At 37.6% G+C, this 16340-nt stretch overlaps 1 protein-coding gene across 1 annotated transcript in view; it reads right to left on the bottom strand.

Annotated features, from left to right (window-relative positions):
• Positions 1 to 6664: 6664 nt before the first annotated feature.
• The window catches only part of LOC104548012 (disks large homolog 2), a gene marked incomplete at both ends in the record, with an annotated part of 122807 nt that continues 113131 nt past the window's right edge, over positions 6665 to 16340 (bottom strand). The window contains one exon of the mRNA XM_010193913.1: positions 6665 to 6821. Coding sequence (XP_010192215.1) covers positions 6665 to 6821 — 157 coding nt within the window. The remainder of the gene's footprint in view (positions 6822 to 16340) is intronic.

Below are 16340 nucleotides of genomic sequence, written 5' to 3'. Positions count from 1 at the left end.
CTGTGTGATTCTGTGCGTGATTCTGTGTGTGAACATTCCCAATATATAACATACAGTACTCTATACATCAATGCAGAGCAAGTTTACATAGTAATATTTTTCTTTTTGTCTAATTAGGATTAATGCTAAAAACATAAAGGGAGTTTCCATGGACAACTGCAGCAAAAGACCACAGAATTTGATTCCGTGCCCTATTTTCCAAGCCAGTTGCAATTTGGAATTAAAAAAAAAATCTGAGAAGCAAAAACCAAATGGTATTTGCCATTTTTTCTTAGTTTTGTAACTAGGTAACAGAATGCACTCTTTGCCCCAAGTAGTTTTACCACTTTTACCATGAACAAAAAGCCATTTTAAATTAGAAAGTTGAAAGCTTCTCTGCACCAAAGTAAGGGAAGTCAATCTGAAGGTCAGTTCTAACTGTAGCAAATAAAAAGCATAAATGTTTGCTATAAATAAGCACATAATCCTTACACTCTATCCTGCTCTATAGACACACATTTTGGAGTAGAAATTGCAGAACATTGTATTTTTTCAAGTGCATATTGTATTTTTCTACAGATGTGAGTGAGGAGGCGGGTAGGAGTTGTGAGAGAGTAGAGAGAAGCATTTAAACTGCTCATAAGGGAAAGCAAACATCTCACAAAAAATGACAGCAGGACGATGCACAGACACAAGACAAAAATGTAATCAATATAGGAGATCACCTTCCCTCTACAAGGGAGAACATTGGATAAAAGACCAGAGAAAGTACTGAAGTGAGACACTGAAATACCAGCATCTACTCACTGTATCTAGCATTAACCAGTGACAGAAAACCCCACAGAGTATCTCTGGTAGCCCTTTCTCAATGCATAGTTATTTGATTTTTAGAAAGTAGCAGGGGAAAAAAAGACAGGGGAAAAAAAGCTTTTAAAAAAGGTAGAAAAAAAAATTGCTAGGTCAAGATGAGAATCACACAAATTTGGTGAACCATGTTTATATCATTCACTCGGGAAAATGGAAGCACTACAAGAGCACTACCTGCATCTTCACTTTTTCTATTATTTTTCCTGTTGCTGTTGAGCAATTACCCTTCAGGAAACTTGTTTTATTTCCTTAAGGTAACCCGTGGGATGTGTTGGTTGGGAGCAGCAATGTTGCTCCTGAGCAAGCAGTCATCTTTTTCTCTTGATTGGACTTTCAAGCTTCCAGCCATGCTTCATCCTGCTGTTGTGAACCACGAGGCACTAAATAAGACTTACTACATAAGAATGAAATAAAACTGATACTGCTTTTATGTTCCACAATTCTATTTTTCTTTTCTTTGTGATGAAAAAAGCACGATGTTAGGTGAAAAATGCAAACATGTATTATAAAGGCAAACACATGAAATGTGTGATTTGGTTTAAGAACCCTAAATATAGACACACACGCATGTGATAAATGCATTCAAGTCAATGGATACCCAATCAATACAGGCAATAAAGCTCACAGAGCGAATCAGCTCGCTCCACACAACTCATAGTTGGCCAGGTGAATGATTTGTCAGCCTTCATTGACTTTAATAGCAACCAGACACTCAGCAAAAATGTAGATGTCTGAATTCATGTATCTTAAGCTGAGGTTTAGTCTTGTCCAAAGACATAAAAACCAGTAATCCCGAAAGTTAAGATTCAAATGCTAATACTTGCCGTTACCTCCTTATGGCTATTAATTCACCTTAATTCTCTCTTTTATACTTATTTTTAACTTGATGCAGTCTTATGGAAATGTATAAAGCTGTTTGAAAACAATGTCTTCCATAGGAATTTGAGGAGCAATATGGACTAATTGTATGTAAATTGGAAATCTGAATTTTGCTGCTGAATTTACATGTGTAAACTAACTCTCTGTGCTTTAGGTACTGAAGAGATACTTTAGGTATCCTATAGATGAAGTTGCCCACTTGCTGCTGAAAGTGCTTTAAAGCTTGCAAGCTAAGACACTAAAATAAATAGGTATTTTTATTGTAATTTTGATTTGAGATTGTAAGGCAAAAAATGATGCAGCAATTTTTGTTTGAATAGGACCAAATGTCCCCTAAAAATTACAAAGTATTCACTAAGTACCTCTTTCCTAAAATTATAAGATCTGTACTGCTTTCCATCAGCAAGTATATATGCAGAATGTATGGCCACTTTGTGCTTATGGCTCCTGGAAATCATGTGTTCTCAACCAGGTGATTTTCAGCAAACAGCACTGGCTTCCCATTGCTGTTGTAATAGGCAATTTATCCCTTAGCCCTGGAAGTGGAGTTTTAAACTGCAAGAATGGCATCAAGGAACATTACGTTTTATTTTTATTGAAGACTGCATTTTCTAACAGATGGAGAACTTGATGTTAGATCAGAGTTCAAGCAGTCTCTAAGTCTAGACTTGGCTCAGACATCTCACATGATTTGAAACAAATTTATTTACGTAATGGCACCTCATTTCCACTGCTCTAAAGTGGAAATAATACTTCCATTGATATTCTGAGCCGTTCATTTGGCTTATAAACATCCAAGATGAAAATTAATCCGTGTGTACACAGTGCCCAGCAAATCAAGTCTTGATGTCAATTAGTATTCAAAATGCTACTTGATAATATTGACATTATACTTAATAAGAGGGCAATACTACAGGGAGGGATATGTTCAGTTCTAGTGATGAATGTACACTGGTGATGTATGTATCACTACATTTTAAAGACTTCCAGAATTGAGAATGAAAAGGTTTAGTTTGGTGGTAATTCACATGAGCATAATGAATTATAGCAAGAAGAAACCAGCATTAAAAAAAAATCCTACCTTTTGGGGGAAAAAACAGTTTGTCATGAATGTAACACTAATTCACTTTTTTGCTATTTGAAATGTTTTGCCGTTTGAAACAAAGTGTTTTCCATTATTCTTCAATTTGAATTCAAGGTTCAGATGTGAATAATTTTGTGTCTTTGCACAGAAGCGTCGGGAACATCAGTCTGCTTCCTGCGATAAGTTTTAAACATTTCCAGCCAATTAACCCAAACCAGAAAAACACGGCTATTGCTGCTTTTCCTAAGGGTTTAGCCAGTTTCCAAAGGCAGAGCTTTTCCTTTACTGATCCTGTGATGCCATCTGGTGGCATTTGGGCAAAATAAACTCAATTTTCACTTATCCATGGGGCCAAGGCTGCGGTACAGTCTTTCACTGAGCCCCTTGAGGGCTGTAGGTTTGGACCCCTGCCCATCACGTAACTGGGAGCAAGAAGCAGAGCGATTATAGGATCTTTCCAAGCCTTGTGGGCTAATTCTGGGAAAATATATATATAGATTTCCAGTGTGTCACCCAAAGGCAATGATTATTCCTAGCTTGGTTGGGTCTAACTCATGGATTAACAATCTATTTAAGGTACTTTTATAGGTAACTTCCCAAAGGTGAGTATATACATCTCGCGACTGTCAACACTTTGCCACATTCACAGCGCAGGCATAAAATAAGAAAGTGCTGTGATCCTCTTCTTCCACACGGAAGTTTCATGCTTAAAAACCAATAAATATAAAGCATCTTGCCTAAGGTTGAACAGAAGCACAATAGGAAAATCAGAGAATGAAATCCAGCTCTCCAAAGTTTAAATCATTTACTGTGCTTCCTGTCTGAAAGAAATTTAACCAAGCTTGAGTTAATTAAAAATACTAGCTCTGCGGGTACTATTTGTTCTTGGTAAATCAGATTTGTCATGTTTCAAGAAACAAATGGGAAAAAATTCAGTAGGGAAGTAAGTGTTTCTGAGGGATGAGACAAGAAAGAATAAACAGAGAGAAACAGACCTACTTTGTGTAGCCCTTATAAAATTAAGGTGTCTGGGACCCTTCACCAAATGATGGCCTAAGATAATTCAGGTCATAAAGTAGCCTGTGCATGAAATTTGTTTTGTTTGAATATGGAAAGATGGATTCATAATAGTTATTTGTGACAAAATATGTCAGCAGTGCCTGACTTGGTGATTGCCTGAAGATATGCATGCAGCCTAATTTAGCAATAAATTTCATTCCCCTCTGCTCAATGAACAAATAAACTACTCCTGCCTGACAAGTAAATGCTGCTGTAACACTGGTAACTTTAATTAGAACTTACGGAAAATATCGCTGCGAAACAGACAAAAAAACAGAGTTAAAAATTCAGCTGTGGCAGTATCCTACAGTGCTAAATATATCCTTGCGTAAAAATAAAGGAAAAGGGACTATTAAATTTGTATCTGAGCTGCTGGAGTTCTGAATACTATGTACTGTATAAGGCTATGAACCCATAGTGCTTCTTCAGTCAGCCTTATTTTGCTGCATCTGGCCAAAGACAAATAAGTTGCATAGTTGTCCTGAAGAAATTTCCATTTCTGTTCTTCGGGTTTCTTGTCTATGTTCTTGGCAGAGGCATTTGCCTTCCTTATATCTTCATGTTGATAACCTTATTGATAACCTATTTTGGTTTTCTTGCAGTTCCCTACAAACTTTCTACTTAGGGATCTCTTTAAAGCACCAAACTATCTTTTACTTACTCTTTCTCAATTTTTCTTAAAGCATTTTCAAGGAACAAGTCTAGATAAAATATACTATTACAGTACCCACAACTTCAAGTTACTGTATCCTTTTGGTGTTAACAAGCCAGATTTTCAATATGTATCTCAAAGCAGTCCCAGCTATCTTTTCACACCAAAACTTTGACAGGTGGAAGATAAATTCACCTTTCATAGAATCATAGAGTCATTTGGCTGGAAAAGATCTTTGAGATGATTCAGTCCAACCATAACGTGACCACTACTAAACTATGTCTCTAAGTACCTCATTTACCCACCTTTTAAACACCTCCAGGGATGGTGACTCAACCACCTCCCTGGGCAGCCCCTTCCAGTGCTTGACAACCCTTTCAATGAGGGATTTTTTCCTCATATCCAATCTAAACCTCCCCTGGTGCAACTTGAGGCCATTACCCCTTGTCCTATCTTTAGCCACAAGGGAGAAGAGACTCACTACACCCTTCTTTCAGGGAGTTGTAGAGGGTGATAAGGTCTTCCCTCAGTCTCCAGGTTAAACAACTCCAGTTCCCTCAGCCTCTCCCCATCATTCGGGTGCTCCAGACTCCTCCCCAGCTCCATTGCCCTTCTCTGGCCATGCTCCAGTCCCTCAATGTCCTTCTGGGAGTGAGAGGCTCAAAACTGAACAGAGGATTCAAGGTGCAGCCTCACCAGTGCTGAGTGCAGGGGAAGAATCACTTCCCTGCTCCTGCTGGTCACTCTATTTCTGATACAAGCCAGGATGCTGCTGGCCTTCTTGGCAACCTGGGCAGTCAGCTGTTGACTGGTACACCCAGGTCCTTTTCTGCCTGGCTGCTCTCCAGCCACTCCTCCCCATGCCTGCAGCATCCATGGGGTTGTTGTGACCCAAGTGCAGGACCCAGCACTTGGCCTTGTTGAACCTCATACAGTTGGCCTCAGCCCATGGATCCAGCCTGTCCAGATCCCTCTGCAGAGCATTCCTACCCTCAAGCAGGTCAACACTCCCTCCCCAACTTGGTGTCATCTGCAAACTCGCTGAGGGTAGAATAGACGTGGCCAAGAAACTCCTAAGCAATGTAGGAAAACCATTTCCAGCTTCCTCATGAAGAGATTTAAACATTGACCATGAAAGTGCCACATAACAATGCTGTAACAGCCTTCTCCTGCCACTGCTGCTAACCAAAGTGGAGCCAAGGAATCAAGATCCACAGGGTCAGCAAGCCTGAGAGCAGCTGTGAGTGATGCTGCAGCCTAGCGGGTCCATCACTCATCCAAGATGAATAATTCCTGAGTTTCAGCTCTTTGCCTAGGCTATTTGTGTACTCCACACAAAACCCCCACGACCGTATCAACTTGGGATACTTTCTTCTTTCTGTAAGGCGGTATAATGTGAACGGATATTTAACTACATTTTCAAGGTTTTCATTGACATTCAAAATCCTTTATGTTGAGACCGTTTCAGTCATGTGTTCAATTACTTGACAGAGCCTAAAACATAAATGCTGTTTTTTAAATGCGTGTTATCAATATGTACATGAATGAAAAATTTAAAAGATGTTTTTGAGACAGAGTATGCAAAATATAACCTCAGGCTATAAAGCCTTCTATCCTCTAAAGTTTGAAAATTAATTTCAGAGCAATCATAAAATTCATTAGAGAAGCAGGGATAATTAACATAACCTAATTAATCTCCTCCTTGTATTGGGCTATTTGCTAAGCAGTTTAGTGCACACTAGATGGCACCCCCATCTTATCCTACTGCTTTTTCTTCTCAAAGAAAAGCTGAAATTGGGAAGTATCTTTGGACTCATTAGTGCATTTGGGGCAAAATGGGATTGGATGATGGGCTAAAATGGGAGATGCTGAGGTCCACACTGTGTTTAGGTCATCTCCAGGATGTTGCCATACTGTAGATAGCATTAAGCAGAGCGAAGTCTCACTCTGAGCTAAGTGCAGGTAACACCATTAACAAATGCAACAAAAACCAAGAGGAAAAAACCAAAATCTTCAGTGATAAACCGCTTCCAGCTTGGATTTCACAACACAGAAACCAAACAGACATCTTTGTGCGTCCTGTGCAGTACAGACAAAGAAGGAGATGAAGTAGTTGGCCAGCAAAGCCCATCACAAATACTTACAGACAAAATTTGATCTCCTCTCTGCAGTTCTCCGCTGAGATCGGCAGGCCCGCCTGCTAGGATGAAAGACACGAAAATGCCTTCCCCATCTTCTCCTCCCACAATGTTAAAACCAAGTCCTGTGGAGCCCTTGTGCAGGATGATTTTTCGAGGCTCTCTGTATGGAAACAAAATGATAATGTTTATCCATTCAAAACGCTCAAACATCTCTATTAATTTCAGCCCACTGGTGCCATCTTCACTAATTTAAGTAATGGATTTATTAAAAGAAAAACCAAAACACTGAAGATATTTTTTTCTGATTTATAACAATACTATATATACAAATAGAATCAATCTTCACACAATACCTTTTTATTTTAAGTTCTAGGATTTCTTTTTAAACAAACGAACAAAGAAAAATTTAAAACTCTTGGCAAAGCAATGGCAAATGTGTTTGATCATGACAGTTTTGGAGTAAATAACAACATTTGTGTGATCAAGATAATAGAGCAAAATCTCATTAAAAACTCTGATTTGATGTTATCAGGAGCTTGTAACTGTAACATCACACAGCAGCTTTATGACTGAACCAGACCAAGAAATATCTGCTTTTGTCTTACAGGTTTAAAAAGTTGTTCATTATGATGGAAATCAATAAATAAATAAAACCAGCTATGGCTAATATAGCACTTTCCACCTGTAAATTGAAAATGTGCCACCAAAGGATGTAAACATAAGAACATACAATTTTCTGACAGGAAAACATGTGCAGAGAGAGATGACTTTCCTAAGCAATCAAAGCACCATCCTTGAGAAAGTGTTGCAAGTATTTGTGTTCCAAATTCCTACTGTACATATACACACAAGCATATACACATTTACACACATCGTATTTATTGGTACTTACCCAATTTCAAATCCCTCTTACAATTTACTTTCCAGCCAAGGCGTAAATGCTATTAGATCAGTATGTGTAAACCTTAAGCCCAGCCTTGCAATACTCACAAATACGTGCATTGATGTGTCTGTGACTCCTCAGAGAGAAACAGCATGTTCTCCCAATTCAGTTTTTTACGAATAAAAGTTAAAGCAAACTGACAACACACACACACGTCGTCTACAGAAACACCCCAGATTGCTTCTTGTAAAAAAGATCCACTATTTCCTGTGTACTATATAACAAATTCTACATCGTACAGATAGCTTTTTCATATCCATTTTGTTTTTAAAGAAAATTAAAAGAAGGAGAGAGAGAAGTGATGCATCAAAGGGTGTCTTATTTTATGGGAGTTAAGTCTTATGGCTTTATACACTGGGACTTAACTTTACATGATAATTCCAAAATCAGGACGTGTTTGTTCATCTTTGCCCAGTGCTAATGTCCAAACAGTATCCTTAGCTTGATCATGATCTTTAAATAACATCTCAAATTTCTGAAACCAAAGTTTAATATTTTTGAAAGAAAAAGCTAAAGCAATTTTTTAAATAATCTTTTTAATGGCGATAGTACCCTTCAGTGAAAACATTAATCCTGCTCCATATGTTCCTCCATTTATAACTTTTTCTTAACATTGAATAGTCACTAAACAACCTTTTAAAAATACAGCTGTGAGAAAAAGGCATATTCCATATTGCATTTGTATATTCCTGAAGTATTTTGAATGAATCAGAATATAAAGTGAGTTTCATTTTCCTTTGGATCATGGCTGTTGATTTGCCTTGTAGCAACACTTTTAGCGCCTTCTTAAGTATGTGCAGATTAGGCATAATGTACTCCGGATTGAAGATGTCTGAACAGGTTTGTAATTAAGAAGGGTGGCCTGGGGGTTGGAGCAGGACCAGGACAGTGAGTTGGGAGCGTGGGTTCCTTCCCCCACTTAGCCCATGGGCTGCCCAGTGATTTTGGCAAGTCATTTCTTCCTCCAGCTTCAATTTTCTCATCCACAAAATGATACGGTGACACTTACTGTCTTTGAGGCCTATGCATCAAAAATACTGAGCGAGAGCTGAGCTACTGCCATTATCATTTACCTGAGCCTCGAAGAAAAAGAGGTAATGAAGCCAAACAAATATTTACATGCTCTGCTGGTGAGAAAGCAGGAGAGCTCTTGTACAAAACGAAATGGAGTATTTCCACATATGACAGGCAGCTTGGGTGATAAAGTTGGAAGCCAGTGCTATGGGCAAAAGTAGGTCAGTACAACTGGGTAGCTACTGAGTAGTGAGCTGTGCAGCTCAACAAAACGTTGGCCCAGTTATTAATCGCTGTCTCTGATCGAGTCAGCAGATTTACACCTAAAATGCTGTCAGTGCTGGTTTGTAATTTTGGCCTTTTGACAGCAAAATTCCCATTCTGCTCCTGGATGATGATGTTCAGAGGAAGCTCAAAAAATGATGGGGAAATGTCAGAAGCCGTGATTAGAACACACTGAGGTTTGGCTCCCACTCTTTACCCTGATCAGGTCATTTTGGTCATGTCTCAAATTTGGCTATATAGAGAGTGACCAACCATCACATGGCTTCATATTTCTTACATATCTGAGTATCCTGCAGGACCTGAAATGTGGATGCAAGAATGAAGAAGTGTGGTTGTCATCATCACAGGAAGAACCTTTAAGCCACAACTGGACTGCAAAAGCTACAGGGAGCAGAAGGTATCTGCCAATTCACCAAAACATCATAAATTACTAAGATTATTTAAAAAGGTATCTTGGTTTACATTTTCACAGTGTATTTCACATGAAAATGTGAAAAACCCCTTATGATGATAATGAAGCTTTGTAGTTTGCTATGAAGTTAAAGTAAAAAAGTTTCTCAAGCAAATAAACTGCCACTGACCAGGTGATCTCTTAAGAGTAATGAAGAAATGAGTCATCTGCTTTAGCCACACTCAAAGAAATAAATATTTTTCGTAAAGTTAAGATGCAGATGTTGCATATTTATTCATCTGGAGTGTAAGTTTCTATTCATCTCTTTTAATAAGATCAAGGAGATCTAAGAGCAAGTGCTCCAACTTTTCTTTATTATCTGGGAAGGAACATTAAGGAGAAACACTTTGCCTCTATTAAAATTCTTTATAAAAGTCATTCTCATCCACATGAGATTTTAGACAGAATGCAGATAAATGCTGTAAAGGAAGTAATGGAATCAAAGACTTACAGATGATAGGGTAAGAAGTGCAAGGAAAGTAACTCAAATGTGAATGATGTTTTCTTGCAGTAAATGCACTCAGTAAAAAGTGCAGTTATCCACAGAAAAAAAGCAAACCGAGGCAAAGGGAATCTCAGGGTAATTTATTTAAAAATTTATTTTGAAAGCTCAGTGTTTCGTTTGGAGGCAATAGGTGGCACTCTGCACCTAGAAAAAAAGACGAGTAACAGCCAGTGATTCTGAAATGCATGATTCTGCCTCCAGCTTTAACTGCTTATCCCATTTACAGTTTCTTGTGTGACAAATACGGCTGAAGGTGTTTCTAGGTGCTAACAAAGCATACCAGCACTTCTGGTAATTCTGTGTGTGCAGGTTTTATGTCTTCCTGCAGGTCTGTACCAAATACAAACAGAGAAGAGCAGCAGGGGAAACCAAGCAGAAATTAGGAAGGAATGAGATGAAAACAATCCTGGACTGGCAGAAGGCAGCAGAAAGGTAAAAAAAAAAAGGGGAAAAAAGGGGAAAAAAAAAGGAAGAGAGCAAATAAAATAGAGAATGGGAAAAAGGGTGACAGTGCCTCTGTAAAGGAGAACAGGGAAGGATTTAAAGTGGTAGAAAAAAGAAAGGAAAATTCACTGTAAGAGAGCCAGGAGCAAAGGAGCAAATAAAGTGCTGCAATCCACAAAAATCTACAGGCTCAAAAATCAATGGGAGAATCAATTTGGATGGACTTGGTTGCTTGCTTCAGGGAATGCATCTGATCAGATTCTGTAAAGCACATTATAAATTGCAGGCCTGATGTAAGGAAAGTTTTATTCAATTAACATTTGAAACCAATAAGCAGTAACAAAGCAGAGTGGATGAAACTTCAACACTTAAGAAAATTTCTTCTGTCATAATAATGTGATTAACAAAAACAAATTTTAAAAAGTGAGGCATTTTTCCACTTCTTTTGGTTCATTTTTGTTTTATTTTTTCATTTTCTTGAAAAACAGCTGAGTGCTTTGTATCCACTATGCTTGTACTGAATATTTCCTTTGATCAGTTTACTCTTTTACAGTAAGAAAATGATAAGACAAAAAATGCGAACATCCCTATCATTCTTCTATAGACTGTGAATCCACAGTAATTATAGATTTAATTTAAGAGATTTAAAACCGGACTGATAAATGAGGGGGAAGAGCTTTCCGAAAACAAGTAATTCTTATAATAACTAACTGAAAGAAAATCCATTTTTAATTTGCTTATTTTATGCTGCTGGCTACACGGAAGAATACAGTTAGTTTTAGTATTCATCTCACATGGACACAGTTCTGTCTCTCTGTTTCTTTTGCACCATCTATGAAATCGGGGCATTGACATGATTTTGTGTTTTGGAACATCTACAGAAATTTAAGCACACCGGGTGCTTTCAGACATCAGACCCTGGAGACTTCTTCAGTCACATACAGTCAATGAGGTATCCCAAATCAGCAGGGACTTGGAAATGTGGCTTTGATCTTGTTTTGGCTGCAGGTTTCTGTTGTTTTGCTGGTTCTGTTTTGCCTTTTTTTTTTTCATAATTGGGAAAATAACCCCAAATCTAAGGGATCAAAGCACCATTCTCTTGAGCAATACAGTATTTGCCTTTGGATTATTCACTGTGTGAGCACTGAGCTTTGCCTGCTTATGTTGGTCAATCAATCATTTCTTTTTCAGAACAATATTTCTAGCTTCCTTCTCATGCTTCAAAAAATTCTGATAAATAACTGCATGTTTATTTCAGTCATTCATACAGGAAGGGCCTAAAAAAGGCAATCCAAACAGACTGAGCAGCATTTAACGCAGAAAGCTAGGGTGGGCAGTGGGTATGGTGTTTTAGAATCTGACTAATCACATGAGAGAGAATCTGAAATCTGAAGTGGCTGGAGGCCTGGAATAGGCACACACACCTTTTTAAATGACATTGAAATTCAGGCAAAACCAAACTTACTTGGCTTATTTAAAGCTTCTTTAATACCTTCTATGGATCTGCTTCACAACAATTCAGAGAAAAATCTATCTGCAGTGCTCCCATCTATTGCTTTATTGAAGCATCACTTCTGGAGCATCTTGGCTTTTACTTTTCCCCTTGTGATTCCCCTATTAGGCTCAGCAAAATCTTTCCAGCACAATGTGAAACAGCACCAGCCCTTGCCTTCGTCCTCAACCCCACCTCCAACGTGAGGTTTCCCAAACCCCATGACCTGGCAGTGGTGAGGGGCTGCAGCCCTTCCTGTGCTCACTCCCCAGTCCCTCCTCCCAGTGGTACCCATCAGTGGGGCACCTGAACCAGTGGGGTTTGATCCCTGATCTGTGACTTCATCATCATCATCATCATCATCATCATCACCACCACCACCACTACCACTACTATTATTATTATTAAAAAATAACAACAATAATAATAACGAACTATAATACTATTATATAATATAATAGAATTATATTAATAATATAATAATATATAAATAGAATAATAACTGCTGTTATTATTGTTGTTGTTGTTGTTATTATTATCATCGAAAATAAGGAAAAAAAGGAAACCTTCCTCTTTTCTATTTCTATCACCACAGTTCAGAGGCATAACTTTGCCTTCTCAAACTGAGACAATGTTTAGGCCATGTGCGGAGCGTTCATTTTCATTATGTATAATTGATTAGTGACTTCTTATTTCATTTTACTAATTGTCGATATCCTAACAAGTAAGCATTCAGCCTTTAATGAGATGTTCATTTACCATATTGCAGAACAAAATACAATTCTGCTTACTATAGTTACATATTCTGCTTGAAACAAGTATTTCATCTGTTCATTTGACTTTGGTTTCCTTGGCATTTCTTGTTGATTGAATGTTGACATGAACTGTAGAAGCAATACTTTATCCTAACTTTAACACTGACTACTTTAATGCATTTATTCTGCAAACATCATGTCTAACTTGTCATGAACTTTGAAGTATATTTAATACAAGGGAATCAACTGGGAGCCAGGCTTCAACCTGACTGACGCATGCACGAGCGCACTGGCTTATACATGTGCAACTTTATTGCTTTGTGGGAACCCCTCTGGACTTTAACAGTCTTTCATTTTGTCTTTTTTGGAGAAATTAAAGGCAATGTTTTCTGATTGCAACTAGCAAGATGGAATTGGCATTCAGGAACAGTCTTTCATTTGAAAAAATGCTCTATATTTTTACCATGCCACCTGACATTTACTTTAAATGCGCAGGAGTACGTCTCCTAGATTTGAGAAATCTTACTGATTTTCAAAACGAGGAGAGCTAATTTAACTTTGAAAGGGAGACGATTATTCCAGTACACTTACTCATTTATATTTTGTCTCACATAAGCTCTTGTCTCTCTTTCCTGATACGAGGTGCATTATTTACATACTAATAATCCAAATAAAGCGTGAAAATGGCATCTGTTTCACCTGCTATACCAGGAGAGGCAACTCCATACTAGACATGTAGCTTTGCATCCTGCTTTTAAAAACTATTTGCTCCAAATTGAAACCACTTTTCTATAAACTAGTACTTCCACCATTCAATGGCTCTATTTACCATGAATGCTCCAGCTTTTCAGTTTGTAGACACAGTTAGGTGAGATGGAAACGGTGACAGGCAATGGTATTGCACTGTCAGAAGTCAAGACATATTCAAAGGCTAAGAAAATTCCTAAAAATAGCAGTGCCTCCAAGCCACAATTCAAAATATCAATATACAGTTCGCTAGTAGCAAGCATCTAGAGTTACTTTATATACAACACTTCTGAAACACAAAGCAGTCTGTAGCATCTGTCCTGTTCAGGAGAAAAATTCTTACCCTTAGTCATGGTTCAAATGCTGTTTATTTACGTATAAATATTAATATATATTTGAGTTACTCAGTCACGTTGAGGAATTTCTTTAAACTCTCCATCAAAGCACGCTTGGTCAAATAAGTTTCTAAGCAGCTCAGCAGAAGAGATGACTGGTAGCATGTAAAATACAATTTAGCCTGAGTGTCAACTGCAGAAAGAACAGCTATCATGCACCACTAACATTAGAGCTTTGTGTGATAGTACAGCAGGGTTTCCAAATAACAGGTTTTGGTTTTCACCCTGTATTTTTCCTGTTTTGGATACTCACAGATAAAATTGTGCTTTAAAACCACTTCCAAAAACTGAGACCAGCAATATTTTAAAATTTTTTTAAACCATGCAAATAAACCATTAGGGGCGTTACTAAACAGATGGCACTAACAGTGACACCAAACACCTGTGAAGTTCATGCTTTTATACACATAATAAATCTGTTCACCTCGTGTTTGTTTTCACCTTGCTACTCATTTTTTTGCTGTGCATGAAGTCCACAAAAGTCGTCCCTAAAGAAAATATGTATGTTTTTATGTATGTATGAATAATTACCTAGATGACAAAAGTATTAAAGTTTTTAAAAGATCTGTTCCCGCCAGCTCAATTATCACATATTCAACAGGGTGGAAAGGAATAAATGCCAGCGAATGCAATTCCCCCTATATTTTTTTAGCCCTCCCATATTTCATTTTTCCTTCACAGGACCCAATTATTATCTTACGTCAAGTGATGACCCAGTCAGTCACACAGAGCCAGCATGCAGGCCTCAAATCTAAGCGTGTACTCAAGATGCCTCGCAGGTACAGCAGCTATTTACAAAGTGCATCAAAAGCAATTTACTGAGTCACCTCAATACAGGAAAACCTTGTCCTTAAAAGAGAAAAATAACTTTGTTTTGACCTCAAATTGTATTAGCTATAAACATACTTAGCAGCATGGACTTCACAAAAACATGACAATAAATTGAGCTTTAACATAAGGAAATACTCAGGGCTGAGGTGATTATTTTTTGCTCAGTGGTATAATAGGCTAACAGTCCCACTTTCCTATGTGAAATGAAACATGACTCAGTGTAAGTTGATTAGTAATAATTACAAGCCAGATATTCTTCCAACTCCTGAGCAGCAGGAGACCTGTAATATAAATTGCAGGCTTCCTGCACTCTAATGATTCATTTACAGTAGATGCAAGTTGTAAAGATTCTGCAATTTATCTAAAAATTTATATAGACAGATTGATTTCCAAATTTTGTACGACCTTAAACCTGCAGGATATCTCCTGCAGGAGTCCAGTAGACCCAGGAGTCCAGTAGACCAAGTCAGAGACTTCATAATGGAATTTGTTTCATTAAATCTCAATTTAGTAAATTATTTTTCTTTTTTTTTAATCCAATCACCATTTTAATTTATAAACTTGTTCTTGAAGCTCAGTTTTATTTCAGACATCAATTTATTCATGAGTTGACTTGAAGAAAAGACAGGGAAATTTATTATGTGTCTCTCTGTTCAGTGGAGAGGAAGAGAGAGATAAAGAAAAGAAATGCAAATTGAGGATGTTTAAGCACTGATTGCCCAGAACTTGTGCAATCTCCACATCTGGTGACAGTCACTGGACAAGACCTTGAGCAACCTGATCTAATTTGAAAATAGCCCTGTTTTGAGCAAGCAGGTTGGATTTTAAGGGCTTCATTTCTAGAATTATGTTCCTAATGACAGCCCTTAAGCCATATGCACCTTTCCTGTAGCAATTTCATTATTCAGTCTTGTTTTCAATGAATAATTACTGTAGCTGTTCTACACATTTTAAATCAAAACTTAAAATGTTAAATCTTTGATCTAGATAAGAAAAAACATTGAAACTTGTGAGAAAAGGGGTTCACTTAGGAGTGGATTATTTCACTATCTACCCTTTGATTTTCTGACTGCACCACAGTCAGGTTGTAACATAAAACAAAATGCAACAAGATGACATCTTTCCTCAGTGGAAACTTTGGATTCTCACTTTTATCACAAGAAAGAAAGGCTTTGAAATAGGATCTGAGAGCAGTGAATGACAAGTTATTACCCCTGCCTACAAAAGATTTCAAACAGTTCACCCTTTCTACGGGAGGGGAGAAACAAATCTAATATTTCCTGTAAAATACATCAGCCAGGGCAGCCAAAATCTGTGTGTCAGTGTTAAATATCAGCTTGTCTAATTGTCATAAAGATGCAGGAATAATAACTCTGGTTGTGAATTATTCATATTAACTAATTATTTTTGTTAAAATTGAGTCAGCTCAGTACTCAGAACTATGCTTCTACAGTTAACACATTAATATACACAGATATACACCAGCACAGGATTATTACTCTCTATCAGTACTTCTTCCTCCTTAGCTCAGGACACTGTTTAGTCAAAAAGAATTCATGCATACATAATGAAAATAGAGTAAGACTTCACTGGGCATTTCCATGATTAGTAGGAACCATTTTACAGCTAAGACACATAAATATTAACACCAGTCAAGTGAGATGAATTGAAGAAACTGTAGGTAACACATCTCCATGACATATTCTCATCTCCATGAAAACCAGACCTATCAGTGTAAGTATCTAGAAAGGACCAGCACTAATTTGGCAGTATTTATTCCTTCATCTCACAGACTTAAAGGTCACGGTGTGCCAAAA

This window comes from Mesitornis unicolor, unplaced genomic scaffold, assembly GCF_000695765.1.
Source record: "Mesitornis unicolor isolate BGI_N332 unplaced genomic scaffold, ASM69576v1 scaffold14681, whole genome shotgun sequence".
NCBI classification, from domain to species: domain Eukaryota; kingdom Metazoa; phylum Chordata; class Aves; order Mesitornithiformes; family Mesitornithidae; genus Mesitornis; species Mesitornis unicolor.
Note: the sequence above shows the minus strand (reverse complement) of the source record. Positions and strands in the feature narration are given on the sequence as shown.